Here is a 20,910-nt window from a genome sequence, read left to right on the forward strand (position 1 = left end):
ACTAGAACAACATGAATACCAGTAATTATAACCTGTTTGCTACCCAAGATAACTTGTATCAACAAAGTTGGGTGCAAGTTATTTGATAATTAAGGCATTTCTTTTGTTACTTGCTCTCTGCTGCATCTCAGAATATCAAAGTGATTATTTCATTTGCAGCAATATTTTGCACTATTTCTGTTTTCAAGGATCTGTAAGTAAAGAAATAAAGAAAAAGTCACTGTTGCCATATGAATCCTAGACAGAATTATATCCTTTTTCCCAGGGCATTTTGTGTAATGTTATGATTCAGTACATTTGCATTTGATCTTAAAGATAGAGTTTGTTCCCTTCCCCATTTCCCAGTGCTCAAATACACCTTTTCCTAAAACTAAAAAATATGTGCCTGCATCTTTTATACACATATTTATATATCCCTTGTATATGAAGTTCCTGCATAATTTGGAAATAACCGAGATTTTTGTTCTGAGCACCTGGCCTGCCCTGCAAGAAAAGGTTAAATGACTCCATTCCTGGAAGGTCTCTTCCTGCTTAGGCAAACCTGCCTCTGTCAAAACGTTTACAGCTACAATGTCGTGGCTTGGAAGTGGTCTTGCAAAGGAGAAAGAGTTCATAAACCAGGAGGATCACAGCATGGTTGGTGCTTACACCACGCATTCACTACAAGCAATGCAGCAGGAAGTTAGAGCCCCAGAAAGCCTCTCCTGTCTGGGCAAAATGCCACCTCAGCAACAAAGGAATGGCGAGTTCTGGAGGGGAGCGGCTTTGCATTTTCCAGTGCTTAATGGAAGTGACAGGTGAGTGAACAGATCAAAGCACCAGTCTGATCTGTCAGACAGCACTCAAACTGACAGTGCCAGTCCCCACAATTAAAATACTTCTGTGCTACGTTGATGCATCTGTCACAGCTCATCCAAAACTACAATCCTCTGCCATCACCTGAAAGCCACTGTTGCCTCCAGTGCATGGCATCCATGCATTCGTTAGAAGAGTGGTGTTTCACACCAGGTGGGCACAGGAAAAAAGCTGGCTGGATTACTGGGACTGCTGGACTGCTTCACAACAAGCATGAGCTCTGAACAAAAAAAGAAACGATGGAGGTAAACAACCTGTATTGTGAGTGTAGGGATGGGAAGAGAAGGGAGAAGTGAGAGAAGAACAAAAGACTGATGCTTAATGCAATTATCATCCATTAAATGACAGCAGAAAAAGTCAGTGGCAAATTCAGCAAACAGTTGTACAGAGGAGACTAAAAACCAACAGATCAATAAATTGAATTCGGAAGAATCAAGACACCAGGAAGCAAGGGCAGGATATATCAGCATCAGAGCTAAGCACAGCTTGGAGCTTGCCTTCCCTGCACTTCTGTGCTTGGCTCTACCACTGAGCATAGAGCAAAATTCTCACTAAATACTGTTAGGTCCTGTTGGAGCCGTATTTTACCCACTTGTGTATTTGTCTTGTCAAAAACAAATGGATGCAATAATACTCTATCAAAATGATATAATAGACAGTCCTGACGGAATTGGCTGATGTAGTCACCAAGCCACTCTCAGTGATATTTGAAAAGTCATGGCAGTCAGGTGAAATCCTTGGTGACTGGAAAAAAGACAATGTCACACACACTTTTAAAAGGTGCAGAAAGGATGACCAAGGAAATTACTGACCAGACAGCCTTACCTCAGTGCTGAGGAAGATCATGGAACAGATGCTAATGGAAGCTATGCTAAGGCACATGGAAGACAGCGGTAATACTAAACAACCAACATGACTTTACCAGGGGCAGGTCCTGCCTGACCAACGTACTGCTGTTCTACGACAGCTTCAGTAACCACATCAGTGAACAAGGGAAGAGACACTGACATCACCTGTCAGGACAAGGCCTTTGACATGGTCCCCCATAACGCTGTTCTCTCTAATAGGAAAGATATGGATTTGGCCGGTGGATCGTCTGACGGACAAGGAACTGGTTATGATATTGTACCCAGACACTGGTGGTCAGTGGCTCAGTGTCCAGACTGGATGGAGGTAAGCGGTGCTCCTCATGGGTCAGCACAGGGACCAATGCCCTGTAACATCATGACATCAACAGTGGGACTCAGTGCACCCTCAGCAACCCTATTACACAGACTAGATTAACTAAGACTTCTCCCTTTTCAGAAAAAGAAAACAAAAAATCTACGTGCTTCTTTGCAGACAGAAGTCACCTCGAACTGTTAATTCATTCTGCAAGCATTTCTGGCTTCTACACTACGCCTTTAGAGCAATGTTATCAAGCAAGGAAAAACATAATCTTGATAGAAATAAGCTTTCATGCTAAAAGCTGAAGCACTCCTATTAGATACATGCAAACCCCACAAGGAATTAATACCAAAAATAATTTATTTTCCACAACATGGTATCTGAATAGCAACAATTCAAATTCACCATAAGATAGCTTTAAAATAATACAAGACTGCAAGGCACGTAGTAAGGCTCTCCGTCCAGTCCTCAAGAATAGCTGGAGGCTTCTTAAGCAGCACTTCCTAAGAATATCAGAGGGGAAGAAAACCCATTTCCATGTAGTATTACCATGTTTTTGTGGTACTTCAGCATTTGAAGTCTTTCTCTCATGAAGAACTCACTGATATAGAGAGGATTTGTCTAAACAAAGATTTGAGGACTCTGCCTTGTTACAGCAGTTTATATTAAAAACATTTGAAACACGAAAAGGAATCTTCCATCTAAAAGCCAAAGTGAGAAAAGCAACAGCCTAGTACACTCAAGTAAACTGAGGACTAGCAGAGTTACACCAGTTCACTGCCATGCTGCTTTCAAGTCTATCAGGATTGAAGTTCAACACTGGCACAATGCACAAAAGCTACTAATTCCCAGCAGTAGAGATCTTCCTGTATTTGTATATGAAAGCATCCGTCTTTCCAAGACTAACTTCATAGATGCCATCTGGCACCAGAGACCCAAAACACATCTGTCCACAGCTGAGAACAGGTTCTTCAACACCAGTCCCTGAGGTGGATGAGTTCCCATCATTATTCAAGGCTTTCACAGCGGTCGTTTCACCTGCACCATCAGAAATGGCATTAAGAGATTCATTTTCAGCAGTCTTGGCACTGCCATCCATGCGCTTACGGAGATCTTGATTCAGCAACAACACAATAATCCCTCCAACACGAAGCACTCTGGCAATTGCAGAAAATAATAAAGGTTACATGTTCGTCCTGCCTGGATTCATTTAGAACTCAACGACAGTGATACTTCAGACGTCATTTGCATTCAATGAAGCACCTAAACACATTAAGTGTAACTGCAAATACTGCTTTACTGAGTTGGCCCAAGGGAATTTAAATTCCCCAGCCGAATGGGAGAACTGGGCCCTCTACTGACTCACAAACCTTTCAGACCTTAGGAGCTCTTTCCATTTGAGCAGTAGGGAAGAGGGACTCAGCTTCTTAGCTCCTCATATTCTTACAACAATTGAGTCTCAATATGAGAAGCAAGGCCTGAGCCTTCACTGGCCTGCAAAGGAACAGCTTCCCATTACAGCAAAAGGGAGAGCTTTCCAGGCTGGTAAAGCAGTTCTGAAGCTGGCCTTTCCCTTTGAAAATGTTGAAAGATTTGTCCCTTTCTGTACTCAACTGACCTTTCAAGTCTGTCAGATACAGGAAACAGGAAAATTAACCACTGTTTGTAGTTTATTTTTTCTTATCACATAAAAGAAACACTATACTTGGCTTTGAAAGAAGGAAAAAAAGGCTATTCTGGCTCTCACTGCAAGTGCATTGAACAGTCTTACTGGTAGGGCTCTCATGGTAACAGTCCTCTCCTCACTTCCCCCTTCCCAGGGAGATATTTTGCTTAGAATGACCCAGCAGAGCAAATGAGACCAGAAGAACGTGAAACAAGGGTAAAAAGCAGGGATAGTCAGTGTGAGCTGACAGAAGACTGCCCTGCCATTCTGTGGAGCTACCTCACCCTCTTCCCCATCTTCCCACCACATTCCTCCATTGCGTGAGACCAACATCTGCTGAACAATCCTAAAGAAAGGGCTTGTTTTCAGCCAGAAAGTTAAATTAGGTGGCAGATAGCTTCAACTGCCCGTTAGCAGCAACTTGTTATTAGCTTGATATAACTCTGCCACAAAATGACCGGGTGAGAGACGATGAGAGGCATCTGAACAAGACCAGGTGGCTAGCTGGATATTCCAGTACAGTGTCAAAAAGGAAAATGCGTATCACTGCTTTCCAGTCTGAGATCTTTCCTGCCAAGGCAGGCTAGTAGAAGCTTGATTGTGAACCCAAAAAGGAAAGCATGTGATTTTATACAGGCCTCAACTGAGAAATGTTTATTGCTTTATTGTTTTTAAATTTTGCTTGGCTATCCTCCTTTAATCCTTCATCTCATGATACCATCATGGCTCAGACATTAGTCTCACTCCTTTTTAGCCTGCACTGCCATCAGCACTTCCACTATCTGCAAGACAAGTCACAGCAGCCTCTGAGGAACAAGTGAAGGACTCAAACTTTCACAGTCTGCACAGGATCATGTTACTGAACTGGAGAGCGTTTCGAACAAAGCAGACATTGTTAGCTTGGGATTTAAGATCACAAGACATCACTACATTTCCACCAAAGGCCGCACATACCTCTCCATCTCCTGGAGAATATCTGGTAGGAGCTGTATGTCTTTTGTGATCTTGAACTTCTTCCCAAACGGAATATCCGAAATCACGGCATCAAAGCTTTCTGAGGGCAACGGCAGCGCTGCAGAATAAAGGTAGGCCCTGACTTCTGACAGTCTGCAAAACGAACAGCAGCCGCGCCCTCATTCACCTTACTGAATGTTCTGCCAGCTCTTTCATGAGTTATGCCACTAGATTCACAGCTGCTCTTCTTTTTTTTTTCCCCTCACAAACAACGTTATGAACATTACCAGCCTAATGCACAGAGTGGAGACAAATCCATGAGAGTACTGCCCAGCTCTCAACATTCTCTGTTACTGGTGATATGTTTGCCTCAACAGCAAGACTTCCCTAGCAGGGCACTGCACAGTTCAAATTAACTGCTGCTTCTCAACACAGAGTAAATCTTTACAAGCAAAATGCAAAGTAAGAGCAAAGCTTGCAAGTGCTCAAGCACAGATGTTTAAATGTACAGGTATTAAAGGCAAAAAGCCACATGTTGGATTCTCCTCTACCCATTCTTTCTCCCAGTAATTGCATTACAACCAGAATCACTTTAGGAAATACTGAAAAGGTGTAAGCTCTAACAGAATCAAACTTTCTGCATCCCAGGGGTATTTAGTTTTCTTGCTAATGATGCAGCAGTGCACCCTCGTGGTCAAAAGCCAATCACACAGCAGGCTGGGTTGACCAAAGTATAGACTTCAGGTGAAAGGGAAGACCGTGGGTGCTTCATCCTACAGGATGCTCAGGACTTAGTGGATGAGGCGAGCAATCTGAATGCGGCTTTAGGATTAGCCCTGCTCCGAGCAGATGACATGACTAAAGATCTCCAATAGTCCCTTCCCACCTAAACCCCGTTGTGATTCTGTGCCGGTCTTTCCAGAATTGGCTAGAGACCATTTTGTGGTTTCCTATTAAGACAGTTACTGCCTGTGTCTGAAGATTATTCTATTCTGAGCTTATTCTTGTCAAATTTCAGAGAGGCACAGAGCAAACAGTTATGCAGTCACTACCCATCTATTTATTTTTAAAGATAGCTCTATTACAGACCACCTCAAGAGCACCTATATAACCACTGAAACACAAAAGACTTTGCACTTTGAAAGTCTCACTCTGAAAGCTTACATACATACCTTTCACAGAAGCTTTAAACAACTCAATCTTATCATCCAAGCCCGCAGTCTTAATATTCACACTCGCACCCTCTAATTGTGAATCGCTTGTATCCGTACCCCAGTAACAGGCTTCCTATTCAGAAAAAAACAGAAAAGTCTGTTAGACAATTCGCTGTTCTGTGACACTGACACCTCCATTTCCAGGACAGGCATTCTTAAAAGAAGAGCCATGGGTGCCAAACAGAAGCTCTGCAGACCATTAGCAGAGAGCTCACTGCACCTGTACAACACGTAGGACTTTGCTTTACATCCTTCTGGAGGAATGTCTGTCCTAAGACACTTGAAACAACTGTCTATAAAGATTATTTGGGTTCCAGGTTTTCACTGATGGACACTGGTATAACTACAGTACAGGTTTTTTTCTTGGTGCAACTACAAGTCTTGTTCAAACCCTCGCTACTGTGAGTGAGACACTTACAGGCCACTCTTTGGCAGCTTCCAGCAGGATGGTTCCCAGCCCACACATGGGATCCAGCACGAAGGCACCCACCTACAAGAATAAAGGGGTTGTCACACACTGAGCAAGACACACTCCTCCCTCAATACAAAGCTTACTCAGTCATGTACTGATTTCTCACCTCCTACTCAGCTGCACAGAATCCAATGCAGATAACAAGCCATTGCTTTATCAGGCCAAACTGGCTGGTAAGACGATATCGTATAAAGCATGAATAGCTTTAACAAATACAATGCATCCAGTGTTGAGGTCACACATAGGGAAAATTCATGACTGGACAGCAGACAGATACTGGTTACAAATTAACCTGTGGATCACAGAGGCTTCTGTTTTCCTTGCAAAAACAACCCCAGACTTCAGCTTTGACACCTCAACAGTGAAAAAAACCCTTGCAATGTAAACGTATCTGTACAAGGAGTAACACTGTGCTTAGAAAGACCTGGAACTATAGAGCAGGTATCTGGCTGACAGCGCACTCTGAGCACGAGTAAGGCAACCTTTATCCGTGTGGATGAACACACAGGGCATGGAAATCACCACACTGCTCCAGAACTCCAGCTTCAGCCCTTCCAAGCAGCAAACCACCCTTACGGAGGGCTCTGCATCTTTGCCATGAACATTCACTTACACTTATTTCAGCCAGAGATGCCATGGCCCAGGCAACAGTTGACCGCAGGCCTGCTGTTCTGATATACTCTCTGTTTGCCAACGGAAGCCTGTAGACACCAAAATCAATGTAAGGTAATGGTACAGCCACCCAGAAAAGACCACATAAGATGAAATACCAAAAGAACTGAATTTCCCAGGTCTGCACACAGACAGAAACCAGTCTGCTTTTAGCCATGTGCTCACTGCCAAGCCTGGCCTATGTGCTCAGGTAAACTCCAGGTAGGCTTTAAGAATACTGATCCAAAAGCTACACACAGAGGACAGCAGGTCTATTTAGAAATTATGCCTGTTCTGCGCTGCCAAAACAAATCTGGTGATGAGAATGCCTACCTGAAAAGAGGAATCCCCACGACTGAGTGAATGTCATTAAGATGTAGAAAGATCTGAAAGAATAACACCAGAATCTCTCAACTTGAGATGGCAGTAGCTTCAACTCATTTCAGCCAGACACAGAAGATGATTCTATGATTTTCCAATCCCAGTCTAAGAGTAAAAATACATGCTTTACAAATTTATGATTAATTGGAAGTAATCACGCAAGATAAACTGAAGGCCGGTTCAAAGATTATTTAATATCCAGGAGAGGTTTTTTGTCAGGAATCCATCAGCAAGCACTTTGATTTTTACAGAAACTACTTTTTATTTTTTTAAATAATGGGTTTTTTTAACCTATAAACTTACTGTAAGTAGAGACCACTGACTGCATACTAGCACTTGGCCGTTCACTCCCTGCCTTTTTTTATTCTCTGTTTTTCTAAAAAAAAGCACTGCCATTAAGGAGCATTGCAGCTGGAAGCCCAACACAGATAATCCTTCCAGGCAGGTTGGGGAGCTCCATTTTCCACACGTGGAGAGTCAAGCAGTTTATATGAGTGCCAGATCTTGAGACATCTCCTGTGTGGGTCCTCCCCCAGCCAGTGCAGGCCCATACTGGCCTTTGCAGTGTTTATGACTGGAGCTACAGTGCCCTGCAAGGTGTGTACACGTGCCACTGAAAAACTCTGCTCAGCACTACCAGATGATTTCTAGTTAAACTCAGCAGCAGAAAGACAAATGGGAGGAAGCTGTGGTACTGCAAGCAAAGAGAACAGAGGAAAAAATAAAGGACTCTGGGGCCAATTCTGGATGAAGCAACAGGCCACCCAGCAGACAAGTGCCCTACCTCCAGGTCAGGGGCGCGCAGATCAGCCTGCCATCCAAACTGCTTCCTTAGCGCTATGCCAACTGCTCTTCCAATCTCCTGCAAAGGGAGAGACGAGGATCAGGCAATAAACATAAAAGAAATATGAAAACTACAGATCACAGCCTTGACTGCACATCCCTCATAAGTACCCAGGAAGAGTCCCTCTTTATTCATAGAAAATAAATTGTACAAAGAAGAGGAACAACAGCACAGATTGACAGATGTGCAAACATCTCAAAACTGCTGCACACCTGGAGGGTGGAAAGCTGAAATTCAAGTCCTGCCCAAGTTTGAACAAGCAGCTGTAGTCATTTCAGGGCTGCATATCACACGCAAAGTATTTTGGATGATTGCAAACTGGATCACCTAAAGGGAAACCTACCTACATGTAAGTGCAATTCTCAGTTTTAATGCTTTTGTCACCTCTAGAAGTCTCTGCCTTCAGACTAACAGTTCAAACACACAGCACAAATTTAAGCAAACACTGCTGCTGGCAGCCTCGCACATCCCATCTTCCCAAGGCACCAACTTCAGTAGAGAAAAAAGATCTACTGATAACTACTGCTACCTTCACATAAGGGAAACCTAAATACGCTGCAGCTACCTTTATTATTATCTTTTCACAGTGAAAATACATTGCAGCTCAGAATAGTGCTGGATGGAAATAGGATGGAAAGCACCTCCAAAGGTCTCTACATCATTCAAGAGAGTTTTGGGGCCCAGTAAGGCTGAGATCCACAGCCCAGAGCATGTCCCAGGGCTGCACCACTCTCCTCAGAAACAAACTGTTGAATGTCCAAGCAGCACCCTTCCAAACTGTCGCAACTGGGAGCCGCTCAGCTCTTCCGTCCTTGTAGCAGCCCTCCAGGCAGCTGAGAGCTACGTGCACTTTGCTCCTCGGCCACCAGGCTTCACCTAACCTGCTACTCAGCCTCTTACCTCCACCAGTCCTCAATAAAAGGCACTGATTTGAAAAAAAGAAAGAAAAAAAAAAGAAAAAGTAACAGCGTCCTGAAGTTAACAACAGCACTTGTATTTCCACTTTCTTAAGGTAGATTCAGGTTTTACGGCTTTTTTTTCTTCTTCTTTGAGATCAGACAGGATCAGTCTGTCACTCCAAAACAGAATTTAAACTGCAAATAAACTACATGTCTCCTTTCACCTCTGCTAAAATCTGTGAGAACACGGATACTTTATCATACCTGTGAAGTGAGTATCTTGGCAATCGCTCCACTACAACGACACGAAACTCTGAAACTGAAGTTCTGCTTCTCATTCTCAGTAGGTTGCTCTGTGCTGCTTTTGGGAGGGCCTTCTAAAGAAGTCTTGCTTTCAGTTTGGCAGTCCTGGTCACTCTCCTCCTCTGACACCACACAGTTCTCTCCAGCTCCTGCTTGACATTCTTCAGACACAGTCTCTCTTACTTGCTCCGTTTTCTGTCTTTTAGATGCAATATTAATCTCTTCTTCTGATTTTCTCTTGTGAGGTTTTGGGCTCTCTTGAGAAACCTCATCCTTTTTCCCCTCATGACTACGGAGTTTTCTCCAAGTAGCAATAACATCCAGGCAGGACTTGGGTTCCTCAGTGAGAAGGCTTTTAATCTCATGCAGCATTTTCCCTGGAAGAAAAAGCAGTTTAAGCAGTTCAATCTCAGCTCTTCATTCTCTTACGGCACGAGAGCAGCTGTCAACAGAGATCACGCTTAGGTGCCATCGAGGTGTGAATCCCGAAGGGCAGCAGCCTACACCACAGACAGCTCTATACAGGGGCGAGCAGCGAACGGTACCTTTATTTCTAGAGACGGAAAGCGGGACGCGCTTCTTCAGCAGCAGGAACAGCCGCTCTCCCGACTTGAGCTCCTTCAGCTCGCCCGGTTCCGCGGCGGTGGTGAAGAAAACCTTCCCTAAGACATAGTCCACCTTAGAGAAACAAGCAGACGCGCAGAAACGCGCTTTCTGTCAGCATTGAGGACCCCCCCCCGCCCCCCGCGGTGGGAGGGGTACGGCCGCAGGCAGCGCCCCGCGCGGTGCCGCCCTCACCTCAGTAGCGCCGAGCCGCGCGCGCACCTCCCGCGCCAGGAAGGGCTCGAGTCCGCGGCCCGCCGTGCAGAAGTACCGCGCGCCCGCCGCCATCTTGCCCCGCCCCCGCCGCCATTTCGGGCCGCCCCCCGGGCGCGGCGGGGCTCTTCCTCGCGCCGTGTCGTGCGCCCGAGGGACGAACGTGACGTGCGGAGTGCCGGCGCTTTGGAAACGTCATCAGTCTTCCTCCTTCCCGCTTAGTACGGGGGAACGGAGGCGGAGTATGAAGTACCGCGGCCGCCAGCAGTCCTGTACGGTCCGGTCTGAGCCCGAAAGGGCAGAAACGCTCCGAAGGAGTGAAGTCCAGTCTCACCTGCCGCAAATCAGAGAGCACTGGATCAAACTAGAAAGAATTTTTAAAGAAACGGAGCTGTCCCTTGGCTGGAATAAAATAAACTGTGCTCCAGTCAACCCTGGTTTGCAGCAAGCACTCAAAAGCAAGAGGCGGCAGATCCGAAGGCATGCCAGGTGGAAACCGGAACTCGATCCTGGCTCTCTTTTCTCAGCCGGAAGGGTCTCCGTTTCTTGCTTTTTCTTTCTCCATCCATAGCGGTGCTCCCGGCCCAGGAGCGGCACAGAGCAGCGCTCAGCACCACCCAGCAGGGTGCGTGCCGAGCTGAGGAACAGCAGTGCCCCGCCATGGCAGCAGTCGTGGTCGACGCCCGGAAGCAGCCAGCAATGCCTGCTACTGACACTGCGGGCTCTAAGCACAGCTCTGTCCCAAGATGGGCCTCCGAACACAAAGCCAGAGGCAAATTGTGGTGCCCCAGCAAAGACACCGTGCAATCCTAGAATCCTTAGGAAGTGGAAGGGACGCTTCCAGTTCAACTCACCTGCAGTCAACAGGGACATCCACAGCTAGGTCTTGACCCGTTTTGGTTCTGATGCCTGTAAGAAGCAAGTGAGCTAACAGCTGGGTGAGAGCTGGGGAAGGTTAAGCTTGTGAAGAACTCGGAGGCATACAGCAATGTGTGTCATCTTGATTTGCCCTCTGGCCAATTGGAAAACTGACAGCTGCCTTTCACCAAGCAGCGTGTTTACCTTAGTGACAGTCAGACTGCTCAGCAGTCACAGCAGAAGTCCTGTGTTGCCAAGGAGCCTACACCCCATCTGGGCGTCAGCACAGCGTGACCACACACTCATATGAGGGTGCAAGAGTGGAACAATTGCCCAAGAGAGCCAAAAATCCTCTTTGGCACTGCAACAGCTTTCCCTCAGTGCTGTACAGTTCAAGGTGAGCCTCCTTCAGGAATCATTTTGTCCTCAGTCTTAGGAAAGTTTCCTCTCATCTCTCCAGGGGAAAAGCAGAAAAGGCAAATGCTGTTCCCTGTCCATCTGAAGGTTAAGAAATAAGGTGTTCGAGGTGCCTATGAGCCCTTCTCAGCATCACACGCTCCACGAGTGCGCTTCAGATAGCATCACCTCCACACGCTGCAGCTGTCACTTCCTACAGCGCTGTGGTTGCACTGCCCAGCGTTCATGAAGCAGCACATATAACTGGGAGCGCTTTCACATGAGCTGGGAAAGGCCTGAACATCCTTCGAAAGAATCCACAAGGGATATACAAATTAAAATTAAGAATTAACAATACACGTTGCTAAGTCAGCAATCTGGAGTCGCTGTATTCAGTACCAGGTACAAGTGATCATACTTGATCTCAAACATGAAGTTCTGTGCTCTCTCCCACCAAAAACACCCACAGCTTGCACAGTTCTGAAGGTAGATTTATTTTTTTAATATACAAAAGACAGCTTCCAAGTTTCTAGTCATTACTGTGCTGTTTGTGCAGGACAAACTTTAAATACTAAAATACACAAGGCAAATTGAAACAAGCTGTTTCAAACTGCTCAGAGGTGTGAGCTCAAGCACATATTTGCAATGGCTTTACTCTGTACAATCAGTTCTATGTTGCAATGACTGTATATAAAGATATAGTACACACTATTGTTTTCATTGTCAATTTACAAGAGAAAAAAATAAATATTTTCCATTCTTACTATACATTAACACTTCGGTAGAAAGTTACAGCTGTTGTGTTGGCATGACCTGCAACTCCAGAAGGAAAAAGGACATGCATCTACTAATTCTAAACTATGAGTTGGTAATAAATTACAAGGGATAGGTATCAGCCAACAGCATACAGATTATCTGAATTCAGAACCTTTGTGATTCTTGCTCTAAAAAGAAAAAAAAAAAAAAACCAACAAAAAAACAGTAATAATAATTCAAATATTGCAAAATACAAAAGCTAGTGGCTTATATTATATGAAAAAGACAAACCATGTATGGTACAGCTTCTTCTTCCTCCTCCAAATGTTTGTGAATAACAGGCTTGTGGTTTTAGGCAAAAAAATGAAGTAGTTCAGTGAGTCCTTGCACCCTTCACACATAACTAGCACCGTAAAGATGCAAGGACTTCAAACACCTAAATCCCATGCTTATAACTAAAGCATGCATTTTGTAGAGTTTGTGCATTCGTACGTATTTTGTTTATTAAGGTTACTGTGCAAAAGATTATCAACCACTGAAGGTATTTCTGTAATTCTGTTAAAATTCTAAGCAACATTCCTAAAAAGTTCAGCAGGTTTGTGTGAGATAAATGAAAGATGTCGCTCTGGTGGTTCACCCCTCACTGCTCCACACAGACACCGTACCACTCGGTTGGCAAATGAGGAAACAATGGCAGCAGCCTGAATGTCCACTGGAGGGGGAGGAAATGAGTTCACATGCATTGCAATTTACTTAAAGAAAATGCACGGATGTTTTTGAAATGGCACAAAGCTTAGTACACATTGATGTCTCAGTGCAAATACATACAATATATATATGTATATAGATGAGGTACCAATTTATTCAGGCCAGATCTAATTAGATGTGCCTTAAGACCACTCTTCATTTCCTGTTGTCAGGTGCAGGCTAACAAGCTGCGCTATTCAAGTACAATTTAAGTCAGATCAATGTATTTTTTAACTGCTTTCATTACCAGATCATTGTAATTTCTCTACAATGTGGTTTTTGAGATTCCACTCCTCAGAGTGCTTATTTTTAAAATACACTTAGTGTTAATACTTCATTTTGTTTTCAAAATTTGAGACTTGATTATGAGAAAGTTAAAACTACGTAAACTGGAACAACAGCTACAGCTGGCTCAATACTTGAATCTTGTTTGGAACTTGAACAAGTACTGTCAGAAGGGAGGAACACAGTTATTGCTGTTTGGGAAACTTAAAATAAACAAACACTAAGGCATGGATAGCACTGTTTCAATGGTCACAATTAAACAGATACAAACCAGCATTCTGCCTACAGTCAGTCCTTTTGCATTTGAACGCTCTGCAAGTTATCTACAGCTTTCTCTTCTAAGCAACTAAGATGACATTTACATGGAGATATGGACTTAAAGTGGCTAACAGTGGGACACACGCAGCTTTTCAACTCTGGTAATTCCTTCTTCAGACGTTCCAGTTGCTCTACCTGGAATATATTTGGTTGTTCGGGATTCGAGTCGTATATCCTAAATAAACAAAAAAAAGATAACAGTTACCTGACAGTTCACAGAAATACTAGATTAAATCATTGCTGGTAATAAAGTAAGCCTAATAAAGGTTGTGAGTGCCCCCTCCCTGGAATCATTCAAGGCCAGGCTGGATGGGGTTGTGAGCAACCTGGCTGAAAGGGAGATGTCCCTGCCTATAGCAGGGGGTTGGAACGAGGCAGTCCTAAAGGTCCTTCCAACACAAACCATTCTATGTTTCTGTGAAGCTAACTAAGACACCAGCAAATCTATAAAAGCACAACGTTCGAGACCATTACCTTAAGTCTTGTCTCTAATCTTGCAGCATACAGTGTTGTGCCTTTTACACAATGGTTGATTTGATGTAGAAGAAGTTACCCACTGGTATTTACCCTTGTTACTCTTCTGAAAATGTGCTTCCACAGTTGACACAAAGCAGCAGAAAACATTATTTTAGGCTTCAAACCCTACAGCCGAAGAATATCCTGAGTTGGAAAGGACCCATAAAGATCAATGAGCCCAACTGAGCTCTGCACAGCACCACCTAAACCCAAAACCAATGTCTGAAAGCAGTGTCCCAATGCTCCCTGAGCACTGGTACCAGGGCAGTGCCCACTGCCCAGGGCAGCCTGTTCCGTGCCCACCGCCCTCTGATGCAGTCCCTGTCCCTGACCCCCAGCTGCCCCTTCCCTGCCACAGCCCCATGCCGTTCCCTCAGGCCCTGTTGCAGTCACAGAGAGCAGAGTTCAGCACCTGCAAGTTCAGAGCTTCAAGATCATTTGAACAGACTGTAACACACTACTACTAATGTGGATCTCCCTCCTTAATAAATTTTATTAAAATTCAGTGAAGTATTTCTTGCTAACTTTGGCTGGAGCTTGATCCAAGGAGGAGTGAAGAAAAGACAAGGACAAAAGTAACGCCTCCTATTTATGTCCATGACAACTGATAGATACAGAGAGCTCAATAATACTACTTGAGAGAGCAGATTCTCAGCTACCAAACACTATTTCATTCCATCTCAAGCCAAATTCAGGCTTACCGTGCAATTCAGAAAACAGGAAAGGCTTACCCTGCCACCAGGTAATGCCTTAGTCACTAAGCAGGTTCAGTTATAAAAATCAACCTCTGCTAGTTATTCCTGCATATATGCATGCTGTTACACTTATTTCAGTAATGCTCAGTTTCAGGCAAATAAAACGGCACATTTTAAAACAGATTTTTAGTTCTGACAAGTTTTTAAAATTCTTTTGCCTTTTACAGCAACTACATTTGCATTAGTTTTGGAAAACAGAACGTAGTGAGGAGCCTTCCAGCTGAGCAAGGAGCCATACTGAAGCCAGCACGGAACCCGTCTGCAGAGGGGAGACCAACGCACTCAGATTTCTGATGAAAAGCCTTTTGGCACACATGGCAGGCTGACTGGCTTCACCACTTCCATGCAGCCGGATGTATTACTGAACGAGCACAGCTCTGACTGTACAGAGAGGATTAAAAAAATCCCATAATGCAAATATAAGTTAGCAGCCACCCCCTCTCCACATCGGTATTTAGTAGATAGCCAGCTTCTTACAGAACCTTGGGACTATTGATCTTACTAACTAAATTCAGCAGAAGGATTTCCCACGCTATTTACAAAGCTTTTGCAGGAGAAAAAAAACAAACAACCCACAATGCCCTCCAAAACCCTGCCTTAACATGCATCCTTTCTGCCAATTCCAAGAATGTTTCTACACCAGGTTTGTATTTCCTCTTTAAGTGAGGCTACACTTCAAACAAAAAAAACAAACAAACACAAGAAGCGTTTTAGGCATGATATTCAGCTTTTAGTATTACAGGAGGATGTCCAGTCATATTTTCAATGCACTTTTCAGGGCCCAAATAGAAGCCTGGCTATTCTGGCAAAGCTGCACCTTTTCTACAGACCATTCTTTTAACACAAGTAGTTCCAGCATTTTAGGTGTTAAGATCACTGAACATAGCAAAAAAGCAGAATATTGTCCTGTGAACAACACAAGACGATTCATTTTCAGTTTAATGACTTCAAGTATGTCTAATAATCCATTGCCCGAGTGGAGAAAGGAGTGGATGGAAGAAGTTTCTTCCCCTTGCCCCAGTGACATGGCTCCTTAAACAGCACTGGCATTTGCAAGCTGCCCAGATTTAGTCTTGCAACTTTTCCCCATGCAGAACAAAGTCAGACCCCCCTACCTGCATTTGTTTTGCCCGACATTTGGTACCAGCAACTTCTGGTATTCAGGACACAGTTTTTCTCCCATCTTCACAACAACGTTTTTGCTCATCTTTACATGGCAGACTAAAGTTCAGAAAAACAGCGTATAGAAGTCATCTCTATCCAGACAGTACATGAGCTTTGACAGCTACCAGATGCTCACAAAAGCAGTAACTCAGGGCCATATCCAAGCAAGCTCAATTCACTGAAATCCTTGTAATTGCTAATATTCTGGCTAACAACACTAGGAAAGGTGGTTTAGTAAAGCACAAGTAAATAGCAACATAAAATGCCAGGCTTATTAGCTTTACAATAACAGGCAAATAGCTTTACAATAATAGAACAGGTAACTGAAGTCCATGCATATTTCTAGACCTTCAAACAGCCATGTCCATCTGTCTCTCCTGACTACTTCAGTTCAGCTTCACAGCAGTACTGAATTTATCCACCTCTAAACTTCAAGCTCCACAGAACACAGATTCTGTGCATCTCCTAATTGATGCTCACACCACACCTCTTGAAATTTTGGTAATTTAACTCTTGATATTAACTTAGTTCTTTTCAAGTGATTTGAAAGACTGTTTCTTAACCCACCAACTCCAGCTGTGAGTGGAAGCACTCGCAGTCAGGTCTTACACTTAGGCATACCATCCAGGATTTGCAAATACCACCCACATTTCAAAGCATCCAGGGCTTAAGATGAGATGCAATTTTCAGCAAGTGACATGTTCCCTGTAAGGGATATGTATTAAATTTAATTCTACTGCAAACTTTGGAGAAATAACTGAGGATTAAGGAAGAGCTTAGGAACTGGTATTATCTTTGTGGGAAGATGTCAGCAAGGTGGAAGAAATAGGAATAAGAGAGTAAGAAATGAGTATTATTAAGAATCTGGATGGTCTGGACAGTACAGGAAGGATAAAGATTTTTTTGTTAGGGCAAATCCACTGGGCAGTGTAGCCCATAAGCAATAACAAGGAATGTGTTACTCAAAACAGGAGGTGAAGTGTATTCTACTATCATGCTGTAGCTTTAGCACTCTAAGCAGTAAAGGACACAAGATGACACTTCACAAAATTGTAGCCCTGACAAGAATGCAGTAGCATTTCAGTAGGGTTGAGCAACTGCGTATCCAAAAAGCACTTCCATATCTAAGTGGGGAAAGCAGCACCAAGGCAGAAATAAAGCTGTCGCCCATTTTACTACCCTAGTGCAGATTCCAGGAGTAATTACCAACTTGGAAAGACTGGATTAGCAGACATCAGAAGAACAGACATTTCCTAAGAACCATTACTGCAGTACAATTTGATTAAAACACAGTACCTGCCACGTTTCTTTCTCCATACCAGTCCAGAGATCTTTTTTTCCAGCCACTAAAAGGCCCCGAGTTTTGAATTGTAAGAAAGACCTAACGTGCCTCACTGCTGTAGCCAGGAAGAGGACTTAACGCTTCAGTGATGTAAGTCTGAAGCTGATCCCTAGTGCAAAAACCTTGAAATTCCTTTCAAGGCAGACTTCCTGCGGTACAAACAAGACCACCAACAATCCAGATCATCGCTGGGCCCACCTACCTGGGAGGGCTCTCGGTAGCTGATAAGGGATTCATGAGCATTAAGTGTTTTTGCACTGAGTGCCTAGAACCGCAGGAGAGTGTATTTGTCCTGCTTGCTCTATACATCCTAACTTGACATTCTGTTTTCACTTGAAAAAGAACAGAGCAGAACCCCTGACAAATAAACTTCCAATGCCTTTTTATCCTTGGTCCAATAATGTGCAAAACAATTCCCTTTGTAAAGCAAACAGTTTGAAGGCTTGACACTCCTCTCAGTTGGACATCTTGATTACACCCAATGTTTTCCCACTTACATATTCTTTGTTTTAGATCTTCTGCCAGAGAGATTTCACCTTTTCAAGTTCAAGATTCTTCTGGTAATGCAAATTGAGCACTTTATGTATGTGCAACTATTTTCTACTATTAGTTTTATATCTTTTATGACAAAGGACTGAGATCTCTGATATTTCTGAGAACCTCAAGTAACATCTTTGTTCAAAGATCTACCGCAGACATTTGAAGTCCACCTGGACTGCACAAATCCATCAACTGGTTTCTGAAGTGATCACTTTCAGCAGTTTGCCCTGAGAGTCACACCAAGCTAATTTCAGTACAGAAAAGTAGTACAACTGCACATCCACAGCTTTCAAACACAGGTAAAGAGAATGCTGGGGAAAAAAAAGAAACTGATTCATTTAAAAGTTGTGTTAACATCTCCATCGAGGACGGTAGAATGCCAGTAATTTCAGTCAGGTGGTTAAATAGATCGCCCTCACCATGTCAGGTACAGAGTTTTACGACTGTCAGGAATGTTAATAGCTTACTGACAGTGTATATTACACACTAGCTCTTCAGAGCAACACATCATATTACATACGTATTTGCTTAGCCACAGGACAAGCAAAAATTATTTTGATTCATATACACAGCTGCATGAATGCAAATTAACACGTCTCCTTACCCACGTTTATGTTCTTGCTGTGTTTGCAGTATTAAGGAAGATAACCTACACCCAGTCAGTCAAAAAGGAATGTGAAGTTTCCCAGGATTCAGTATAGCACAGTTTCATAAGCTTCATTATCATTTTTTTTAAGCACAATATGGTACCTGTCATATATTAGCCCATGAACACCATATTCTCTCAGCTTCTTCCTGTTATCTGGATCATTTGCATCATCACCCCATGAGAAAATAACTAAGCCTTTAGATATGGCTCTTTTAATATACGATGGATTCCTCAGCAGGTCTTCAGAGTGCACGTTGACTCCCTGAAATACAAAAACATTTCCATTAAAAAATTAAAATTACGTTTCTCAGAAGTTCTCTCACTAGCATTTTTATCCACTGACACTTACAGCTCCTTACAATTCACATAAATAATTTAATACGAGTTCACTGATATTATTTTTTAAGTAACGTAGACATTTAAAGAGAAATTTAAAATAATGATCATAATTTTGGCAGTTGCTCATGTTAGAATTTTGGCAGTTGTTCATGCTAGTATGAGTTTGATGGCAATTTTAGGTTAAAAACAAAAGAGATGGATTTACATCAATTGGTTGTAATTCAATTTGGTTTTATTGCATAATGATACCAGAACTTGTCAGCTTACCAGCAAGTTTTCAAACTGTGCAAAAGTAATGGCAATTGGAGTTGTACGAGATCTAAGATCCATGAGCTCAGGATAGAGCTTAGATTCTCCTTGGGTGAGAAATAACACGGGATACTTATTTTGTTTGTGTCGAACCCTGTTATTAAAAAGAAAAAGTTTCCAAGTAAGAAGTTGTTTAAAAATCATGGAAATTCTACTTTAGTGTTTAAAAGTTTCCCCCTTTAATGCATGTCCATTTAATCCCTATCTGGTGCAACAAGACAGTACTGTGTTTTCATACTAGCCTATGTGACAAACTATTCCAGCTGTCTGTTGCCATGACAGATTTGTATTCAAATTTGTATACAGAGTTAAGGTGAAGGCAGAGTTTGCGGTAATCTCTGACCCACATCCTCAAGATGTTTATACAGAATCCTCAAAGACTGCCCAGCTCTCTATTTTTCTTATCTGCATAACAGAGTAAAATGAAAATTCACGGTCAGAATTTATAATGCTTAATGTACATTAATGCTGCGTTCTTCAAGTTGAATAACAGCAGTGCAGTGGCTTGAAGTGAAAACAGATGAGCACAAAGCTTTGGAATTGGTGCACTGGTTCGCAAATGAGGCTGGCACACCTTCTGATCACAATTGGGGGAAAAAAAAAAAGAAATAAAAGACTGTGACACCCTAAGAAATCTGGGCCTCCTTTTGTTACAATTAGACTTGTCAGGACAGACTTCAGCATTCAGGAAGGCACCTGACAAAAAGAATCCACTTAACCTTCATTTTCCTATTTCATTTTCGGCACAGTTCTGATGGCAAAGGGGTTTAAGTTTCTTGTTTCAGTTGCCCACTGCTTTGGCACCCAACTTTTACATCCAAATGGAACTTGTTAGTTATCTTTTGATCATTCTTAAATCCAAAATAAATTTGATCAAGTTAAAAAAAAATAAAATTCCTCTCTTCTTAACTTACATTGTACAAATATCTGCATTAAAAGAAGAAAAAACAATTCTCCTCCTCCCAGCATTCATCAGAACAGTTTTCAGAATAATATCTAAAAAGAGGTTCATATCAAAGTAAGTTGACAAGTTGCCATCCCACTGTCCATCCTGTAAAAAGAAAGGACAAGTTTCAGCCATTTTAAGTAAACTTACTAGAATTATTTTAACAAGCTATAGTCTCCTGCAAACAATTCTTGTTTGGCTTAGGTTGAAAGTGTGAATGTATCAGTCACTCCTTCAGCTACTGAATGCCTGTTACAGCTCTAGAGGTCTGTCAGTTTGACACTGCAGCTGAATTCCAACAGCAGGAAGATTCACTGAAAAACCCACTGTTTTCCTATCCAATGGAAAAGCTGCTACGAAGCCTTCTTTAATTTTGAAAATTCATGGGAAAACCATGAAAAAATCACTATTATAGCCCATCCCTGGGAGGGTCAGCATGAGCCCATGCACAGAGACTTCCACCTACCACTGCACTTAACTTCTCTTCTCCCACTCTAGACATCCAGTCTTAGACCTGACATCTGTTTCCCTCTGGAGTGAGCACTAAGTGATCCAGTCCATAGTATTCTTATTCCTGGTTGTGTTGTAGCTGACCCTGCACCAGGCCATCCTATTACTTGAAAATTGTATTTGCATATGATCATTTGCTCTGTTTTAAAGACAATGGGTCATAAAAACCTAAACAATTACATTAAAACAAATTTATTTTTTTTGTAGCTTATAAAAAATTGTCACATCAAATTACAAGCTTTAGCCAACATGCATCAC

At 42.9% G+C, this 20,910-nt stretch overlaps 2 protein-coding genes across 2 annotated transcripts in view; both read right to left on the bottom strand.

Moving 5' to 3' along the window:
- Positions 1-2,863: 2,863 nt before the first annotated feature.
- Positions 2,864-10,297, bottom strand: THUMPD2 (THUMP domain 2 tRNA and snRNA guanosine methyltransferase; the record flags this gene model as incomplete). Its single annotated transcript, XM_079550155.1, has 10 exons — positions 2,864-3,179; positions 4,643-4,760; positions 5,815-5,929; positions 6,275-6,346; positions 6,942-7,029; positions 7,313-7,365; positions 8,145-8,222; positions 9,368-9,783; positions 9,952-10,084; positions 10,205-10,297. 10 exons carry the CDS (start codon positions 10,295-10,297, stop codon positions 2,864-2,866), a joined length of 1,482 nt encoding a protein of 493 aa, XP_079406281.1.
- Positions 10,298-13,552: 3,255 nt separating this feature from the next.
- GPCPD1 (glycerophosphocholine phosphodiesterase 1) overlaps positions 13,553-20,910 on the bottom strand; it is a gene marked incomplete at both ends in the record, with an annotated part of 31,318 nt that continues 23,960 nt past the window's right edge. The window contains 4 exons of the mRNA XM_079550489.1: positions 13,553-13,757; positions 18,650-18,810; positions 19,155-19,290; positions 20,111-20,247. Of these exons, the coding sequence (XP_079406615.1) occupies positions 13,553-13,757; positions 18,650-18,810; positions 19,155-19,290; positions 20,111-20,247 (639 nt within the window). The remainder of the gene's footprint in view (positions 13,758-18,649; positions 18,811-19,154; positions 19,291-20,110; positions 20,248-20,910) is intronic.

The sequence above is a fragment of the Tetrao urogallus genome, assembly GCF_951394365.1.
Source record: "Tetrao urogallus genome assembly, chromosome: 2".
Classification (NCBI taxonomy): domain Eukaryota; kingdom Metazoa; phylum Chordata; class Aves; order Galliformes; family Phasianidae; genus Tetrao; species Tetrao urogallus.